At 39.3% G+C, this 17,121-nt stretch overlaps 1 protein-coding gene across 2 annotated transcripts in view; it reads right to left on the reverse strand.

Moving 5' to 3' along the window:
* Positions 1-17,121, reverse strand: part of SLC10A7 (solute carrier family 10 member 7) — a 145,396-nt gene that overhangs the window by 19,565 nt on the left and 108,710 nt on the right. For both annotated transcript variants that reach the window (XM_088164084.1, XM_088164085.1), the window contains exons 8-10: positions 14,495-14,660; positions 11,556-11,607; positions 9,940-10,013 (exon numbers count right to left, since the gene is read on the reverse strand). In XM_088164084.1, coding sequence (XP_088020210.1) covers positions 9,940-10,013; positions 11,556-11,607; positions 14,495-14,660 — 292 coding nt within the window. The remainder of the gene's footprint in view (positions 1-9,939; positions 10,014-11,555; positions 11,608-14,494; positions 14,661-17,121) is intronic.

Here is a 17,121-nt window from a genome sequence, read left to right on the forward strand (position 1 = left end):
ATGCCAAAGAACCCTCACAAAGAGGCAGTGGAAATACTTGTAAGAAAAGCTTTAGCCTCTGAATTTTTACCTCTCCCTTGTACTTGTCAATACTTTTCAGAAGTCTCTACTGCCATAATCTTCAAGTGCAATGCACAAAATGAATCAAGTACATGATGGGAGCTTCTCTAATGCCCTCCATGCTACTCTTAGTGAAGGATCCTCTCAGGGATTGATGTGAAAGGAACAGTATTGGTCAAACAGATATTTATTTTTTCATCTGAGAAAAGGCCTGTAAAGAGGGGCATATATTGCCCTGAACCTCTCTCAGGCTGTCAGAGCAGGGGGAATCTGAGTTTATGCCACAAAGACCAAATGAGCACGTGAAATTTTGCTGCCAAGTTTCAGAATAGCACTGCATGGAGCCCAGTGACTGCATGGTGGGCAGGGCTGGTAAGATTCAACCAGTGCCCAATTTAGAGGAATAGAAAAGAGTTGCTCATGCAGAGAGCTGCCAAAACAGCAAGAACTGCTCATCTCACTTGAAAACTTTATTAAGGGTTTCCCTGTTTCTTCCCAAGCAAATCATTGCTGTGGTTAGTTTTGAGGAGACAGAAGGTCACACACTATGCCTGTCCTTAGTGAAGCCAAACCAGGGAGAAATGTTTCTTGTCCTCGTTCAGAATGTGTTATGACATACTGAGATCACGATAGAAGATGCTGCTATTGACAAATTAACTGGATTCTTTTTCCTACATCCATGCCATCTCCAAAGCACATCCTGAATTCAAGTTAAATGCTTTTCCCTAAGGACCAGTTTCTTCCAGGTGTGGGAATAGCTAAGTGATACCTGACAACCTCTAACAATGCAAATATTCGTTTGCTACTGAGTATTCCCATCCCAGCCAAAGAAAGAACCTTCCAATGCAATAGGAGATCACATTACATTGCAGGGAGAAATGTGCCCTTTTGCCCACATATATGCTATATGAAGAGGACTTGTGCTTAAAATGTTCTCAGGGAAAAAAAAGACAATTTTTTTTCAGTATGTTTTCATATTTCAGGTGAGTAACAAGTGTAATGGAAAGCAAAAACCAGGCTCATGGAGAGGTAAAAACAAACATCTGAAGGGGAGATTAGACAAGGGACTGTGGGATGTTAAGAGACTCTGGAAGAACTCCAGGGGAAAACTGCAAAATGGAGGTTGTCCTCGCTCACTTTGGAGGTGTGGACCCTAATCTTCAAAAACATTTTCCTTTCTTTGGAAAAGAACAATCCCCTTGCATTACACTAAATTATTTACCTCTTTGCAGGACTAGAATTACTCTGCCCTTAATCAGTGATGTGGCCACATACTGGCCATACAGTTCTGTGGGAAGCAAGAATTTATGCTGGCATAAGAGACTGGACTGGTCTTTAAGTACAGGAGGAAGAAGAAGAGAAATTAATGAGAAAGAGGATTTTCCTTTTGCTGTAACTCTAACAAGAATTTAGAAAAAGAAGAAAACATAATATGCTTTGAATGCTTTTGCTCATTCTTTTTCTTTAGGTAATTGGTCCACTATACTCGTACAGAAATCAGTAATTCAAGTGCAATGTAAGTGCAGTTACCAGGGAACACATCTTGATACCATCAAGGTTTTAAGGAAATAAAACTGCAAAACCTGGGAGGAAGAGAAAGAAAATACAGTTTGTCTGTTTCTGGGGTTTCAGCGAGTGCATTCAGATTGGAAGTGATGTTTAATGAAGAGCACAGGCAATCTTAGCAGCTGCTAACAAGGAAACATTTAACACCAACAACTGAAGACTGGTGCCTGAGACTCCAGAACACCTCTACCTGGCTGACAACATGATGATAGGAATTAATTAACAGGGAATTCGGGAATGATTTGAACCACTGTAAGTCATTTTTCATATGTGACTTATTCTTAATTTGGCACCACAATGTGGACATAGCAATGTTGTAAGCCCACACTCACACTTCAGTGCTTTCTTTATTATTTAGATATCAGCTCATTCTTCATACACACACCCTACTCAAAGCACAGGCAGCAAATTGATAATGAATTAAAAATTTGTTATCAATAACTAAACTACAAAGCTAAATTGAATAGAATTTAAAACCATTTTTAGAGGTTTAGTATGGGAACCTGCTACTGAAAGGAATTCTGGACAAAGAGATGGACAAGTGACAAACTCACGAAGCTGAGATTTGATTAATTTGATTATTTCCTTGAACACTACTGCCCTTCCACACACAGCTGAGGCTAAGACTTCACAGTACTAAAGTTTTGATTATATAGATTTATCTACACGTATTATTAAAAAAACCCAAACCATTAAAAACATGTTTTATAGTTGTTCTTATTATATTTGTAAATGCAGGCAGGGAAGGTTTATGGTCCAACCTGTTTCATACTACCTTTTAATCAGATTTTTTTAAAGCTTTTCTCTATCTGTAACCTTGATTCAAAGGAAGACATGACACACAAATTCATTATAAATAGTAAATCAGGAAAACCCTTCTTTGCATAAGGGAAAAACCTGTAACTTTTCCTTTATTCATCTAATTTCTGTACCCAAAAAAAGAATATATGGGGCCAGAAAACCTTACTGCTCCATTTGGGAAAGCATTTTGAGAAAACAGCTCCTTACACCTTGAAATCCTATGGGATACTATCTCCCATTCTAAAACTCTGTGGATAGGGTTATGTGCTTGCAGTGGTCATGGCAGCTTTTAGAGCTGGATCCCTGTTCCAGACTCCCAGGCTATCCTGCAATAGGAGATTTCTAGATTTTGCTGCTGCTGTTGATTTCTCACATCTTTGCACCCACTGCTTTAGAAGTGTCTGGAGTCAGCAGCTCAGACTGGCTGCCAGAAGGTGCACTGAGAGCAGCAAATGTAGATACAACTCTCTCAGGGAGACTCAACATCATCTTCAATAGTCACCAGCTTTAGTGTGGGTGACACTTGTAGCCTCTGCCAGCTTGAGGTAAAAAAAAACAACCCCAAACTTGAGTCATGTCCAAACATGGATCTTCCCAAAGGCAACCTGTCAGCTGTCTGCTGAGTACAATGTAGTTTCTTAAAGTAGATAAATTAACTTTAACTGTTTTTGGTGGGGAGGGAGAGCTCCTGTGTCATTATCATTTTACAGATGGATATGTGTGTTTACTTTCTTTTGTTTCATTATGAAGAGGTATGAGCTTGCTGTCATTAAAAACCTGCAATCTGGTTTTTAGTGTCTGATCCAATTACGTGTGCTTCTGGAAAGACATACAACCAAATAAATAATTGGAGAGGTGCAACTCTGAAATGACAATTGTTATTCATCGATCTCTTTCTGCAAGTCGAGATTGAGAGATGTAAACTTCAAGTGAATGAGATCTCCTGGGTGAAATTCTTCAGTTCAAACACAGTAAACAACTGTTGTCCTCTGATGCACATTTTAGTACTGCTGCAGGCAAACTTTCTAAATATTAATAAAAAAACCTATACAGATGAAAAGGAAGCCCTGGGAGCTGGTACAGAATTTCTTGCCACATTCTAGGTCTAATCAAAGAAACATATGTTTCAGGTGAGAAAGAAAAGGAGATTCCCTAATTTGCTGTAGTATTTCCCCTTCTGGAATCACAGAGAGGTCAAAATTGACTAAACTGCAACAGATTAAATGTACTAGATTGTGATCTTGTGGTTAAAAAAACCAAGGGAGAGCCAGATATTCTGTGCCCAAAAGCCACCATAACTCACTGGATTGTGCCATTTCCTACACATTTCCAGCATATTTCCCTCTGCAAAGTTCAGACCCAGGGATGCTCTGCTCTGAAGGAGGCAAACAGGGGCCAGTCACGTATGAGTAATGAGAGAAAATAAGAGAGATGCTCTGGCACAGATGATCTCAGTGACCATAGCCTACCCAGAACTGTCAGTTTGACTTCCTGTGAATATTATCCCCCATGTGAGGGATGGTGCAAGTTATTGCAGAAATGCTTTCATGTGCAAGATAGCATCTCACCTTGGGGAGGGGAGGGGGGAAGGGGAAGAACTAAATAACCAAATGTTGGCTCTAGAAGACTGCCAAGCTAGGAAGTGTGACCCAGCTGCCTACAAAAGAAAGATGCTAACATGAGAAAAGTGCAGTAGATCAAGATGATTCTGTTCTCCCCACTGTAATCTCATGTAATACAAATCCCTCGGTTCTTGTTCTCCAGAGATAGAAAGGAGAATCACAGAGCTGAGGAAAAAGCCCAGACAATAACCTGGTGTTCCTTCCAAGCAAAGACTGAAGTGATGAGAAAAAGATTTCATTTTAGCCCAAAGAATCACCGTATCAAAACTTTAAAAAGGTTCTAGCAGTCACTAAGCCCATTCCTAAGGGATCTCAGAAGCAGAAATGGGAGAGTTCTTAACTCTCTTGGCAGCCGTGAAGGGTCCAGACACAGCCTTTAGAAGACACTCGTTCTCTGCAGCATTTTCCTCCCATCAGCTTCCCTTCTGCCCCGAGGGACAGCACCCACAGCTCTAGACATTTTTACTTACACCACCCTATCAGACACCCAGGGAAGGAATGAGACTAAAAGCCTGTAAAAGATACAAATGCAAATTCAAGCACTACCATCACCAAGAAGTATGACAGGACGTAGTAACATCTCCTGTCCCACACTCATGGGAAAATTCTGAAGGTAAAAAACAGCATCAAAAGTCTTACTCTTGAAAACTTTCAGAGAGCAATTAACCAGGATTATTTTCTATATCTTTCTGTGAAAGGCAGAGAACTTGATGAATAACTGCCTTAGAGGAAAGTTCTCTGCCAGGAGCAGAGAAAAACCACTACACTCAAAAATACCAGAGAACAGCCTGAATACCTGCTTAGGGCAACACACGTGATTTTGCCATCTTACTTTTCTATTAGAGAATGATTAAAAGATGCCTCCTTTTAAAAACCATCAACCCTTTATTTTAGCACAAGTTAGAACATTTTAGCATTTTTCTATTTAAAGGAGAAAGGTGACTATCACCATACAATAAAGAGAGTTTACAATAGATTACTACAGCATTTCAATATATTCTTTATCCTGAAAAATCTTATAAGGTGGTAACTGTTGAAAGCAGAATAGAAAACTGGAGATATCTGGGAGCAGATTGGAGCTATTTGTGAGCATGATGCCCTCTGTCCCTCTGTGCAGCTGGGGAGCTCGGGGGATGGCACAGGCTGATTAATCCATAGCCTGGATCATCCCCTTGCAGATATTCCCCTCTGAATCTACTTGTGCATTACATCAGGCTTTTAAGAATTGTTCAAATACACGCAAGGTGAGTATTTAAAAAATAAAATTGAATTAAATTAAAATAAGACAAAAGAAAGTTGGTGTTTTGGCTTTTATTTCTAGAATGAACTCTATTCTTGCCTGAAAGTATTTGGTAGGCTAGAAACTTTGATTGTATTACTTGAAGGGCTTCATGGTGAGAGAACTGCTACACTGCTGAATCCAAATGAGGAAAAATACATCCTCCATCACAAACAATACCCTGACCTTATTATTAGGTAGGGCTACTTTTGCTGTTTTGTTTTACCAATGTGCTGTTCATCATAACTCCAGTATTAATATTTGCCCTAATAGGTAACATTACTTTGATTTTTGCTGAGAAAATAATTCTACACAATAAATACCAAGAATTAAAGCAAATATATATATTTTGACAATCCTGAATTTTCCTTTTAGAGTTGTAACTTCTAGCTAGCAATTCACTCTCTGAAAAAAATAAAATAATGTTCTGTATTTGGCTGCAACTTTTGTGTAAGTGCAAGCAACAACTGCAGTATTTTTTAAAATGAGCCACAGTGATAGCTTTGCACTTCCTTGAGGCCTCTTCTCTTCTCACTGAATGAACTCCAGGGAATGGCATCACGTCGGGCTTTCCAGATGGATTATGTGAAGCCATAGCTCAATGTCATTTTCAATAGCAAGGCTCATAATTAAAGGTCAAATAGTCACTTCATCTGCAATCAATCAATAGAAGAAGTACTAATACTAAGTACTAATCAATCAATGGCAAATGCACTAATAAAAGCCATGCATCAAATGTCTGCATATGTGTGTGCTCACATGTACCGTGCATATATGTGAGCAGGGAGAAGGAGAGAAAGGGAACAACCCGGGGGTGAAAATGCCAGAGGCCATTGTGGATACTATATTTATCTTGGCTTCCTTGCAAGTTTATATCCTGCTTCAGTCATTAGGTGAAATGCAAATAAACATTGGTTTTTCTGCATGTGAGATGCCCTGTATTCAAAACCCTGCTGAAGCACTCACCTCTTTGCAGAGGTACTGACTGGTGCTCCCAACTAAGGAACACAAAGGCACCTACCCTGTGTAATTTGTCCTTACACAAACACGCCCTGCACTCTGATCTTTGAGACAAAAAAGTGTGTCAACTGTTCTGTCTACAAAATAAAACCCAGCAGATGGGAACAGCACTCATCTCCGTGCAGAGCAAGCACTTATTCATGGATGCAACAGTGAAAGTGGCAGTTGGCCTCATGAGCATGCACTGCATGGGAATTAGTTGGTTTCATAATATGGTGTGGGAGAAAGTGACTTACAAAAGTCTTCTCATGCCTCTCCTATTACCACTTCTAAAGCTTTAAAGCTGTCAGCTCTTCTCCCACTTTAGTTGGTGCCATTCTCAGCTCCCCAGGGAATGGGTCAGACATACCTATTTGGAGTTTCACCTGCCAAGCTGAGAGAAATCAGTTTCAAAGTGAAAGAACAAGTGTTGGGGGGTCATTTATACACTACCACTGAAATCTTGAAGACAAACAAAGCAGAGCTCCACGACAGATGTGAAATGAGAGTATGAGCCATGTTTGGGCTTTCAGGCATTGCAGTGACAGAGGGAAAAGGAAAAGCTCTCTCCACCATAAGCAAGAAGATGATCTCTCGTTGCATGGTTTATAATAAACACCTACGGACAAGCAGAAATGTGCCAGAACAGCAAAAGAGTAAGGGCCAAAATGTCTGTGTTTGTCTTGCTTCTGCTAAGACCAGGGTGGACAGGGACAGAATTAAGTGTCATTCAGAAACAGCTACTCCTTAAAAATGAATTAGATCTACTCTGCTCCCACCTTCAGTGAAGGAAAAAATGCTGCCTGCTCTGGTTAACCTATCTGTTTACATCATCAGCTCAGGGGCATGCCTCATCACACCCTGGCTTTGTAAAACCCAATACTCCTTATTTTCATACAGATTTGTTTTTATACAGCTCTATGTTATATGGAACTGGTACTAACACCAAAAATAATAAAATATCAGTGGTCTCAAACTTGGCCAGCTAGAATCTGATATGCAGCAGGCACACCTGGACACCCAAGGAGCAGCAGGTACTTCAAGCACACCAAGGACAGGTTCCCAGGGGATTGGCAAAAGGAGCATTTGCCCATCCCTTTCCCAGGATGACTGGAAAGCAGTCTGCCCCAAAGTTGACAGAACAGTGCATAGGTGAGAAACAGCCCCACAGTACCATGTTCCACTATCTACCTGTTTCATTTCAACCTGCACACTTAGACATGGGATATCTGGAGTAGGGAAAAAAGGTATTTATGGCTGAGGGGAAGCTGCAGGAGTTCTTGAAGTCACGGTGGCCAAAGTATTTTTGCTGGTGTACTTGGGCAAAGAAAACTGCAGAATACAAAAGCTGGCTCATGAGGCTATGCTAATACAAGCAGCAGTAACTCGGAATTGGGAAAATGTGAGCCAAAAGGTCAAGGAATATAGGAATCTCAAACTAAGTTCCTCTAAAGAAGAAAAAAAAATAAAAAAATTGAGAGTGTAGTAGCAGAAGAAGAGTGAACTGACTCAGCTGTGTGCACAGAGACAGGTCAAGACAGGCTGCATAAGGATGCTTGGTAGAGTCAGTAGAAGAAACAGTCCTCATTTTTTGGGGGGTGATGGCAAGCCCCTTTAGCACTTAAATATTTTAAAAGGTTTTGTGCTTATTTTCTTAGGGTCATGGCAAGCCGGCAGAAATATTCAACAGAGCATATATAAAACTATTCTCACTGAGGAGAGAAGGGGAAACTTGCACATTTGTGCTGTTAAACAACATCAGCTTCTCCAGCTTTTCTTCTGTAGTATCACAGTTGTGCCCTAAGTTCATACATATCTCCAAGCAGCAGCACAGCAGTGTTTTATGACTTATGTGTGCAGTTGTATCTACAAATACAAGTGTAACTGTCCAGAATACAAGCTCATTTATTAGCCAAGTTTCATAGAACTTTTGTCTGGAAAAGACCAGTGTAATTTAATCTATGTTCTGCTCCAAGGCAGGATCAACTCCAGCTCTTCAATTCCCATCTGAGGCTTGTCTACCATGATAGGAGATTGAAGACATCAATAGGCAACATATTCCAAAGCTGAACTGTTTTACACTAGACAGCTTCCCCTGATTGTTAGCTTAAATCATCATCACTGTAACAAAGTCCTTCCCTTTACAAAGTCCACTGTGACAGAGTTACTTTCTTCCTTCTTTGCATCAACCTTTTATGCATTTGAAGATCACTGCAGTATTTCAGTTATCTTCTCTCAACAATCCCAACTGCTCCATTCTACCTCTGGGGTCATGTTTTTGAGGTCTATGATCATTCATGGCACTCTCCTCTGATCTCTTTCCAGTTAGTCCACATAATTTTAAAATTGTGGAGCCCAAAACATTGTGCAAATATCAAAAACCATAACACTCTCAAGGCACACAATTTTTGCTACTTCTCTGCAACCCATAGGACCGTGTGTGAAAGGAAGGTAGGTTAGTTTAGTATGCTATGTATTTGACAAAGCTATGGGGCTGTTACTCATTTCCTTGCTCTTCCTACACTGTTAAAATAATTTATTTAATGACTTAGTTCAGTAGTTTTTCTACAAAATGAAGTCAAAATTCACTGATCTATAATTTCTCATCCCCATCCCCTTACATTTCCACTGTAAAAAGAGATATTTTGTTTGACTTTTCCTCGTCATCCAGACACTCCTCCACTTCCCACAGACTTCCAAAGGCACTTGCTAACAGCTCAGCACAGGCCTGGCTGAAGCAAAGAGCCCTGAGGTGAGTTTTGCTCTATCAAACCACATGAAAAACATCTAAGTCCCAACTTGCTCTTCCCCTGTTTCAGGCTGAGTTCTTACCTTTGTTATTGACATTAGCTGTGCTCCTGTTCCTCTTTCACAGATACACACTTGTAAAAAGTCAAATATTCAATCATATATGCTTTACCAATATCTGTTTTGATAATCTGAAAACAGTCCAGTTGTGTCCCTGACTGAACACAATGGACAAACCAGTAGCTAGTGTCTGTAAGCATTTCTGATTTAACAATATTTTGTGAATATCCATCAGAATATTCTATTACCACTGTGGGGTCATAAGTAACAAGTACCTCTATGATGTTTTGATAAATTAATTCCAAGAAATAAAGCTATCCAAACTATCTGCAGACTTCAACACATACATTTTGTTCATGCTAAGCAAAAGAGTATTGTCTATTTGTGATTTCTGAATAAACTATATCCTTTGATTTTTTCACTTGTACATCCCAGATTTTAGATGCAAGATTTTACTGTCAAACTGGGCAGATAAACCTTCCAATCTCTTCAGAAACAAATGTGAAATTTTTTCAGCATTAGATAAGGCAACAGGACAGAATAAGAATGGAAAGAAAAATACAGCTTTCCACAAATCAGGTGGTCTTACTCTACAACCTCTAAAATCTCAGCTGAGCAGATTGTGTCCTCTGCCCTGTAGGAAGCATTAATTTAATCTGTGCAAGAATATTATCCTACTATACTTGTCACACTAAACCCAAAACCATTTAAGCAGAAAAAACAGCAACTAAACCAATTTTTTTTCAACACAGCAAGGCATGGTTGTTACTGTTGTTTTGCTCACAAGTTAATCTCCTGACTTACCCAGGGTGAGGGATTTATGTGTGGAACAGAAAACGATAGCCACTGTGTCTGCTGGTGTGAAAGTGGAGTTGTTCCTAAAAAACAAAAGATTTTTTAATAACCTGTGATAGCAAAAACCTTTTTAAAACAGCATCTATCAAAAATTATACTTTGAAGATTCATATACACGTTTACATCACTGGGATCAGTCTAGTGATAGAAATAATTCCACCCATAAATGAACAGTAGTGTTTGATTTTATTTTTCTTTAGCATAATTGTTTCTCTGTTGTGGCAAACTCTCTAATGAATACACTCCCATGTGCAAGACTGGAATTTTGAAAACATGCTGTATAGGACACAACTTTATTCCAGCCAAGTTTATTTTGTCAAACATGCAAAAAGATCACAGTAGGGTCCACTTACCTCCACAAAAGAAGAGAGAATGACCTATGATTTCTTTTTCTAGTATGGAACAGTTGCAAAATTTGGACAATATATTGAGTCTACACTAAGGAGTTAGCTTCCATTTCAGAGAAAAACTACATCTAAGGGTTTAAACACTGGGACTAAGGCCAGAAGGGGAGGAAAAATGACATATATATATATAGAGAGAGAGAGAGACAGACAGAGAGAGAGATAGAGATGACTGGCCAGTGGATCATCCTTTGGTTCAAATTAGGAGTAATTCTATGGGATTCTAAATATTCACCATACTGTGTTGGTTACTGCTTAAGGCATTTTAGATTTCACAGTTGGGGAATATCTTCTCCCTATGTTAGGTCTAGCAGTTCCAAAGTTATTTAAAAATGCCTTTTAAGGCCAGGATATGATCTTGTCACAGAGAAATTTTCTTGTGTCACTAAAAAACGCCTAAGTAGCTCTAAGACACTGTACCCTTCTTTGTCATTCTCCCTTATGGATATTGGATAATTTATACAAAGCATATGCCTGGAGTCTGCTGTATTGTGGCACTCCCCTTTCAGCAGAGTGCTGCTACAACAAATACTCCAGTAAGCCTAAGTGAGAGGACAACTGTGGCTATTCCAGACAGCACCAGTGATGCCCTGAGTCACTGGATAACACCATTCTCACAGTACTAGTTTTTGAGAAGTGAATGTACAACTGTCCTTCCTCATTGATATTTTTAAAAAAGAAAAAAAAATCTCTACCAAACATTAGTTCAGGACAACTGTCTTTAAGAATCACCATAAAAATGTAGCAAATTTGACATATACAGAGAGGAGTGAATTGCCAGCCCAGCAAATGTATCTTAAGATGTAAAAAGTCAAACTGAGTTCTCTCTCTCATATGTCATCAGCATGTCTGCAGGGCAAATTATACCTTCAGTGACATCTGTGCAAATCCATTTTTTTCAGTGGATGAGGTAGAGCAGTGATTGATTGAGATTTAACAACTCTGTAATTAACACACAAGAAAGGACAGAATTCAGGTCCCGCTCTCTTAGCCTATGAAACTCTAACAGAGAAAATGCAGGAAGGACAATATGAAATACCAAAATGAGGTCACCCCTATTCACAAATCTGCCTTTACACATTTGTATCAACTTTGTCACCCAAACCAAAGATACCGCACAAAAGAAATATTCAAAGGTTGTGATTCAGCACATTAAATTACCTTGTGGAGAAGAGGAAAGTCAAAAACATGAAGCTCATCTGAACAGAAAATACTGAAAGAGAAACAAGCTAAAATTAAACCACAATTGTAATTACCATGTCCATGCCTTTTATTCCCCTACTACAGGTCAGAAACGAGGCTATCCAGAGAAATCCACTGACAGACAACCTTTAAAGACTGCCTGGAAGAACAATACAGATCATTATATCCAGGGAATCTAGAATTAATGGTAAGGCTGCACAAGTTCTTCCTGGGGTAACACCTCTGAGTCAAATATTTCTTGACACAATGGATGGCAGGAAATAGTGCACATTATGCACATCTCTTTGCACAGGTTTTGTTTTTATTGGGTTAACAACATAAAATCTGTCAGAAATGCTCTGGTTGCTGGGCATTTAGACTTGCCATTTTACAGGATGATCCAAATAAATACTCTCAGCCCTGGGTATATTAATCATGATCATTCATGGGGAGAGGGAAGAGAACATCATCATAGATGTTTGAATTCTTTCTGAGACAAAGGCTAATTCCTGGGCTAGGAATTTCAGACATTTCCTTCAAGCTCTGTAAGTGCAGGTAGTTGTGAGCATCCCAAGGGGAGCTCTTCTCTCTGCCAGTTCTGCTGACACCCACAGGGGCTCTGGGGACACAGAGCCCACCCTTGGACTGCAGAGATATGAGGAGAAGCTGGTGGCCTCCATGAGTAGCTGCAGAGACAGAGGATCAGCCCAGAGCATGGAGACTCCTCACAAGGCTGGAGCAGAGACCCTGTGACCTGCAGAGGCCTTTTCTGACTTTATGGGTTTTGGGGAAAAGCCTTTTACTTGCAGCAGAATTTGGGGTGGGTCCTCTCCCTATTCCTTGCAAAACTTGTGAATTGCAGTAAGACTGACATGCCCCATAGGGCAGTGCAAGTCAAGACAATGCATTTGATTTTGACCCCAGTTTACAACTGGGAAACATGGCAAGGATATTAGCTTTACCAGTGATATTTTCTGTTCTCCTACATACATTTCTTAGGATGTATAAATGCCACCTCAGCATGCACTTGATTCCTCCTTCATGAACTAAGGGAGCAATCAATTGCCCCTGAATTACAATTCTTCTTCAACTATGTACATTAATTTAATATGCACCAATCCCTTATTACACATAATTCTGTAAAGCAATAAAAATGTGTTGCTACCAATTATTCCTTGTGAATATTTTGCCATGGCTAGAATATTAGCATAAAAATTACATAAAAACATTAATCAACAGAATAACAAACTCTTTTTCACCTCAAACTCCTTGTACTAATTTCACTTCCTGGTGTAACACAATATAAACATCAAGTCAACACATCCAGTGGTGATACAGAAGCTTTTTCTACAATACAATGTGCATACCCATCTCCAAAACTTCCTTGGTTCTTGGTTTTATAAATAGTCCAGAAAATCCTCCCCCCTCAACCAATTGTCTAATATGTTCCAAGCAGTTCCAATACTTATGTTAATATTCTTACTAGGAAATTCCAGTTATGCACACTGGCAATGAACACACAGATATGATTTTCAGTGTATTCCACAGCAAGTGGTGCATTTCATTTCACCTGGCACAAAGACACAGAGTTGTCTTGAAGAGAAATAAAGGCCAAGCAAAGCAACAAAAGCAAACACTGTACATCAACTGTTCTAGGAAGAACATGTCTTTTTTAAACACAAAATAAACATTTTTTTTCAAAGTAGTGATGAGCACAATAATATAAAATTACTTCATCCTGAGTTTCTCTTTCAAACCTGAGTTGAAAATCTCTGTACCATTCTTTTTTTGCTGACAACTCTGCACTGATTTAAGTGCAAGGTCCTTCTTGGATGCCAGTGCAAAGAAGTATTTTTTCCATTTCAAAAAAGCTCCATAGCATTGCTTCCTACTTCTTTGCTTTCAGAATAAAGCATTTATATAGTACCATTTACAATCCCATGTATTACTTTAAACAGGTAAAGTAATTAGTAAAGTAGTGTTTCATAATCTAAAAAATTGCCACAAATAGGAAAGAATTAAGATCTTATGCACAAAGAGGAGGGACAAATTTCCTACTGGCTTTAGTAGAGGTCAGATTTGTAGAAGATATATTACTTTCATTAGACAGAAGCATATGCAGACACACACCTCAAAGTAGGTGATGGACTGATTTCTTGAAATCTAACAGTTTTAGAGCATGAGCTATGATTTATACTGAAGTATACTGTAGTTACCTCTCCTCCATGCAAATTGAAACTCCTGTCTGTGGACAGTCTGAAGCAAGATGGGAATTCCCTGCTGGGAGAGGAGACAGTGCCTGTACAGCTCTGCCTTTCCCTGGGAGGGAGGGATCTGCAAGCATGTTTCCAGCTGATGGCAAGGATACCAGCAGCCTATTCTCACGTGGATGTTATTTAAGGTTGAATGACTTGAGTGCTTCTAAAAGAAACTCTAAGAAATGTGCTCATCCACAGAAACAGATCAACACATTCTAACTCTCAACTAGTTTCTAGGTTTATGATATGCTTAGGAAGAACAGCTTAAAAATTAGAAGAGTGCTTCTGAGTAACAGCTCAATCCCAAATCTTTCCCTGCTGTTTGGAATGTGACATCTGTGTTTTTTATTGCTGTTTAATAACAAAGAAGCCACAACCAGAATGCCAATAAATACTTGTAAAGTACTGCTATGCCTTTTAGAAAAGAATGACCAGAGAACAACCTCAGACACACCTAAATAGCAGGGTTCATTCCTCTCTAAATGCTTACTCGACCTCTAAATGCATCCAGCTCCTAAGAAATTTGGCAGTCTCGTTTACTAGATGCTTTAGAAACTCTTAACCCCATGCCAGTGCTCCCACAGCTCCCCCAGTACATGTAGCTCATTACAGACCTGAAACACACACACAAAAAAAGAGTCACTTTAGGGCTGAACTTACTTATGAACACGATTATAATCAAGCTAAATTTATCCAGGTCAATATTTGGATTGGCAAAAGTATCGCAGAAGGTTGTGTAGATGATCATGAGGAGCACACAGCTGCTGATAGCACCAAATGGAGGCTTCTTCCTCTCAAGCCAGTCCTTGATGTATCTTCGGACAATCTGAAACACAGAAACCAACAGGTTGCCTCTTTTCAAAGATGCAGGGAGCCAAGTTGGGCATCACAAAGTGAATCTGACAGCAGAAAGACACAAAGAGAAGAGAGTAATTTGGATGACGGCCACAGTGGATTTCAAAGCTTCCCTGCCACACAACTCTTCTTCTGGGGAATTTAACATTTGTAGTGCAACTTCCACTGGGCGTCCATAATGAGAGTATATTTTCAAGTACATTCAAATCCATCCTTAATCATGCCAAATGTTCTTTGCTAGCTGTCACTGAGACATGCCCATTAAGCCTCCCCAAAGTTTATCTCCTCTGCTGATACTAATGGATGTATGTAATTATCACAGTCCCCTTTGCATCAACAGACAATTCCAAGTGCAACTTTGGGAATCTTAAAAATCTGACATCTTCAGGAATTTCATGATGGTAGATAATCGAAAGTGATCCATGGAACATTTTAATATTTAAATAGCTAGCGATGCACCAGAAGTTTTTAATTAAATTATAACTCAAGCTTGAAAAGCAAAAGTGCATGTGTTGTGGGAGTTTAAATAATTCAGACTCTGAATATCTGGAGTTTTTGTAAATCCAAAGACAAATGCCATTTGCACGCTTTTAGAATACCAGAATTAACACATGAAAACAAGGAAACCTACTGTTCTTAGCAGAACTTTTGCACTTTCAGGAAACAGAATATGGAGTAGTTTTTCAAGAATTTTTTAGAAATTACTATAAATTTTAAAGCAACCTCAACTTTTAAATTACAATGAATACCACAGCACTAAGCCTCAGCAGATACAATGCATCTATTTTAGTCCTGCCTGGGGACTCACTTTTAGTTTTTTCTGTTTACTTTATATAGTTCGAAAAAACTTTTTAAAGCTTTTATCGTACAGCTGCAACTTGTGTTAATTTTTCAGCAAACACATTATCTTGCCTAATTTCTCCTGAGGCCTCCTGATGTTCTCTGTTACCACACTCTTTTGGAAATCACAGCCTGGGATCCTGAAGCACTTCTGCCAAAGGGCTCCAGAGGTGTCTCGTGACCTTCCCTTAGTGGTGCCACCAGCAAACATCACCACCATTGGCTGAATAACGCAGAAAATCTTAGAGATATTCAAGATTAATATCAGGGCATCATCACCAATGCTAGCATAGGACCCTTTCACACAACAAATGCCAAAGCCATGGGATCAAGTTGCTCTCAGTTCTCCTCACTGCTTTCCTGGCTTGTTTGCAAACCTCTCAGCAGGGAAGTCCAGGGAGCAGCTATCCCACCCACCACAGCAGTGACACTCCATCAGGGCACACACTAAAACTTTGGCACATGGGCTCCATGCCAAGCTAAGCAGGCTGAAGATCAGCACTCACCTCTCAGCACTTGTGGGCTTCCTGCAGATGAACAATAACAAACTTGCAGGGAAACGTCTAAGGGAATGCTCAACGCCCCGGTGAAAACACTGAACTTTAAAATGTCACACTTGCCAGATGTTAAAGAGAGAAAATAACAAAAAATATAAGGCCAGACTTCTGAAAGAGCCTCTACTGGAGCTTCTTCAGCTACTGGGTAGGAATAAGACACTGCATTGATGAAAGAGACACAAGAAGTGAAGACATGCAGAGAACAGTGTGAAAAACATCTTATAGGAAGTTCAGAGTAGTCTAAGTCTGAGCAAATTTGGGACTCTCATTATCGGAAGCAAAAAGCAAAGTCTTTCACTTCTAAAGTGAGTGGATTTTTTAAAGAAAGTTTAAAAAAATATCCTATTATCCTTTAAATTGTCACGTTGGGGAAGAAGAAAAACTACTTAAGGCCACCTATTAATTTATGGTCCTTCCAGAAGATTTATACTGAAAGTAACGAGATGTTGAAAAAGAAAAGTGATGGTTCATTATGCCCCAGTACAATTTCTAGTAGAAGAACTTAATACAAAAACTATAGTCCTGTTCTTGTTCAGCCTCTAACAGACATGACAATAATAACATTGTACACATATTTATCCTTGACTGATATAGAAGAAAAATTGAAAAGCTTTTAAAAAAATGCAGCTGCAAGTATTTCCTCAGAATCTTCAACTGAGTGATACCTTCTTTAAATATCCACTTCTACTTAGCCTGGAATTTTTGTGAATCAACAACCATAAATACCAGTACAGCTTCTCACTGCACACTGTATTAAAAAAAAAAAATTACACAGTCAGATCCTGAAGAACTAAATTGTGGCTTCAGGAAATCATCTAATCAACCCATTGTCGTGCTAAATGTGCACAAAACACAGACAAAACACATCTTCTCTAATGCAGAATCCCTTACACTTTGATCTTCTCACAAGGTTCAACATGATCTCTAATTTCAGAGGTTAATTCAGCCTATAATCACTGATTCAAGGTAACCTAAATTCTTGTATAACTTGAGGGGAGAAATATAACCCTACAGAAGCTCATGTCAGCTGATTCA

This window comes from Sturnus vulgaris, chromosome 4, assembly GCF_052056855.1.
Source record: "Sturnus vulgaris isolate bStuVul1 chromosome 4, bStuVul1.hap1, whole genome shotgun sequence".
In the NCBI taxonomy this organism is placed as follows: Eukaryota; Metazoa; Chordata; class Aves; order Passeriformes; family Sturnidae; genus Sturnus; species Sturnus vulgaris.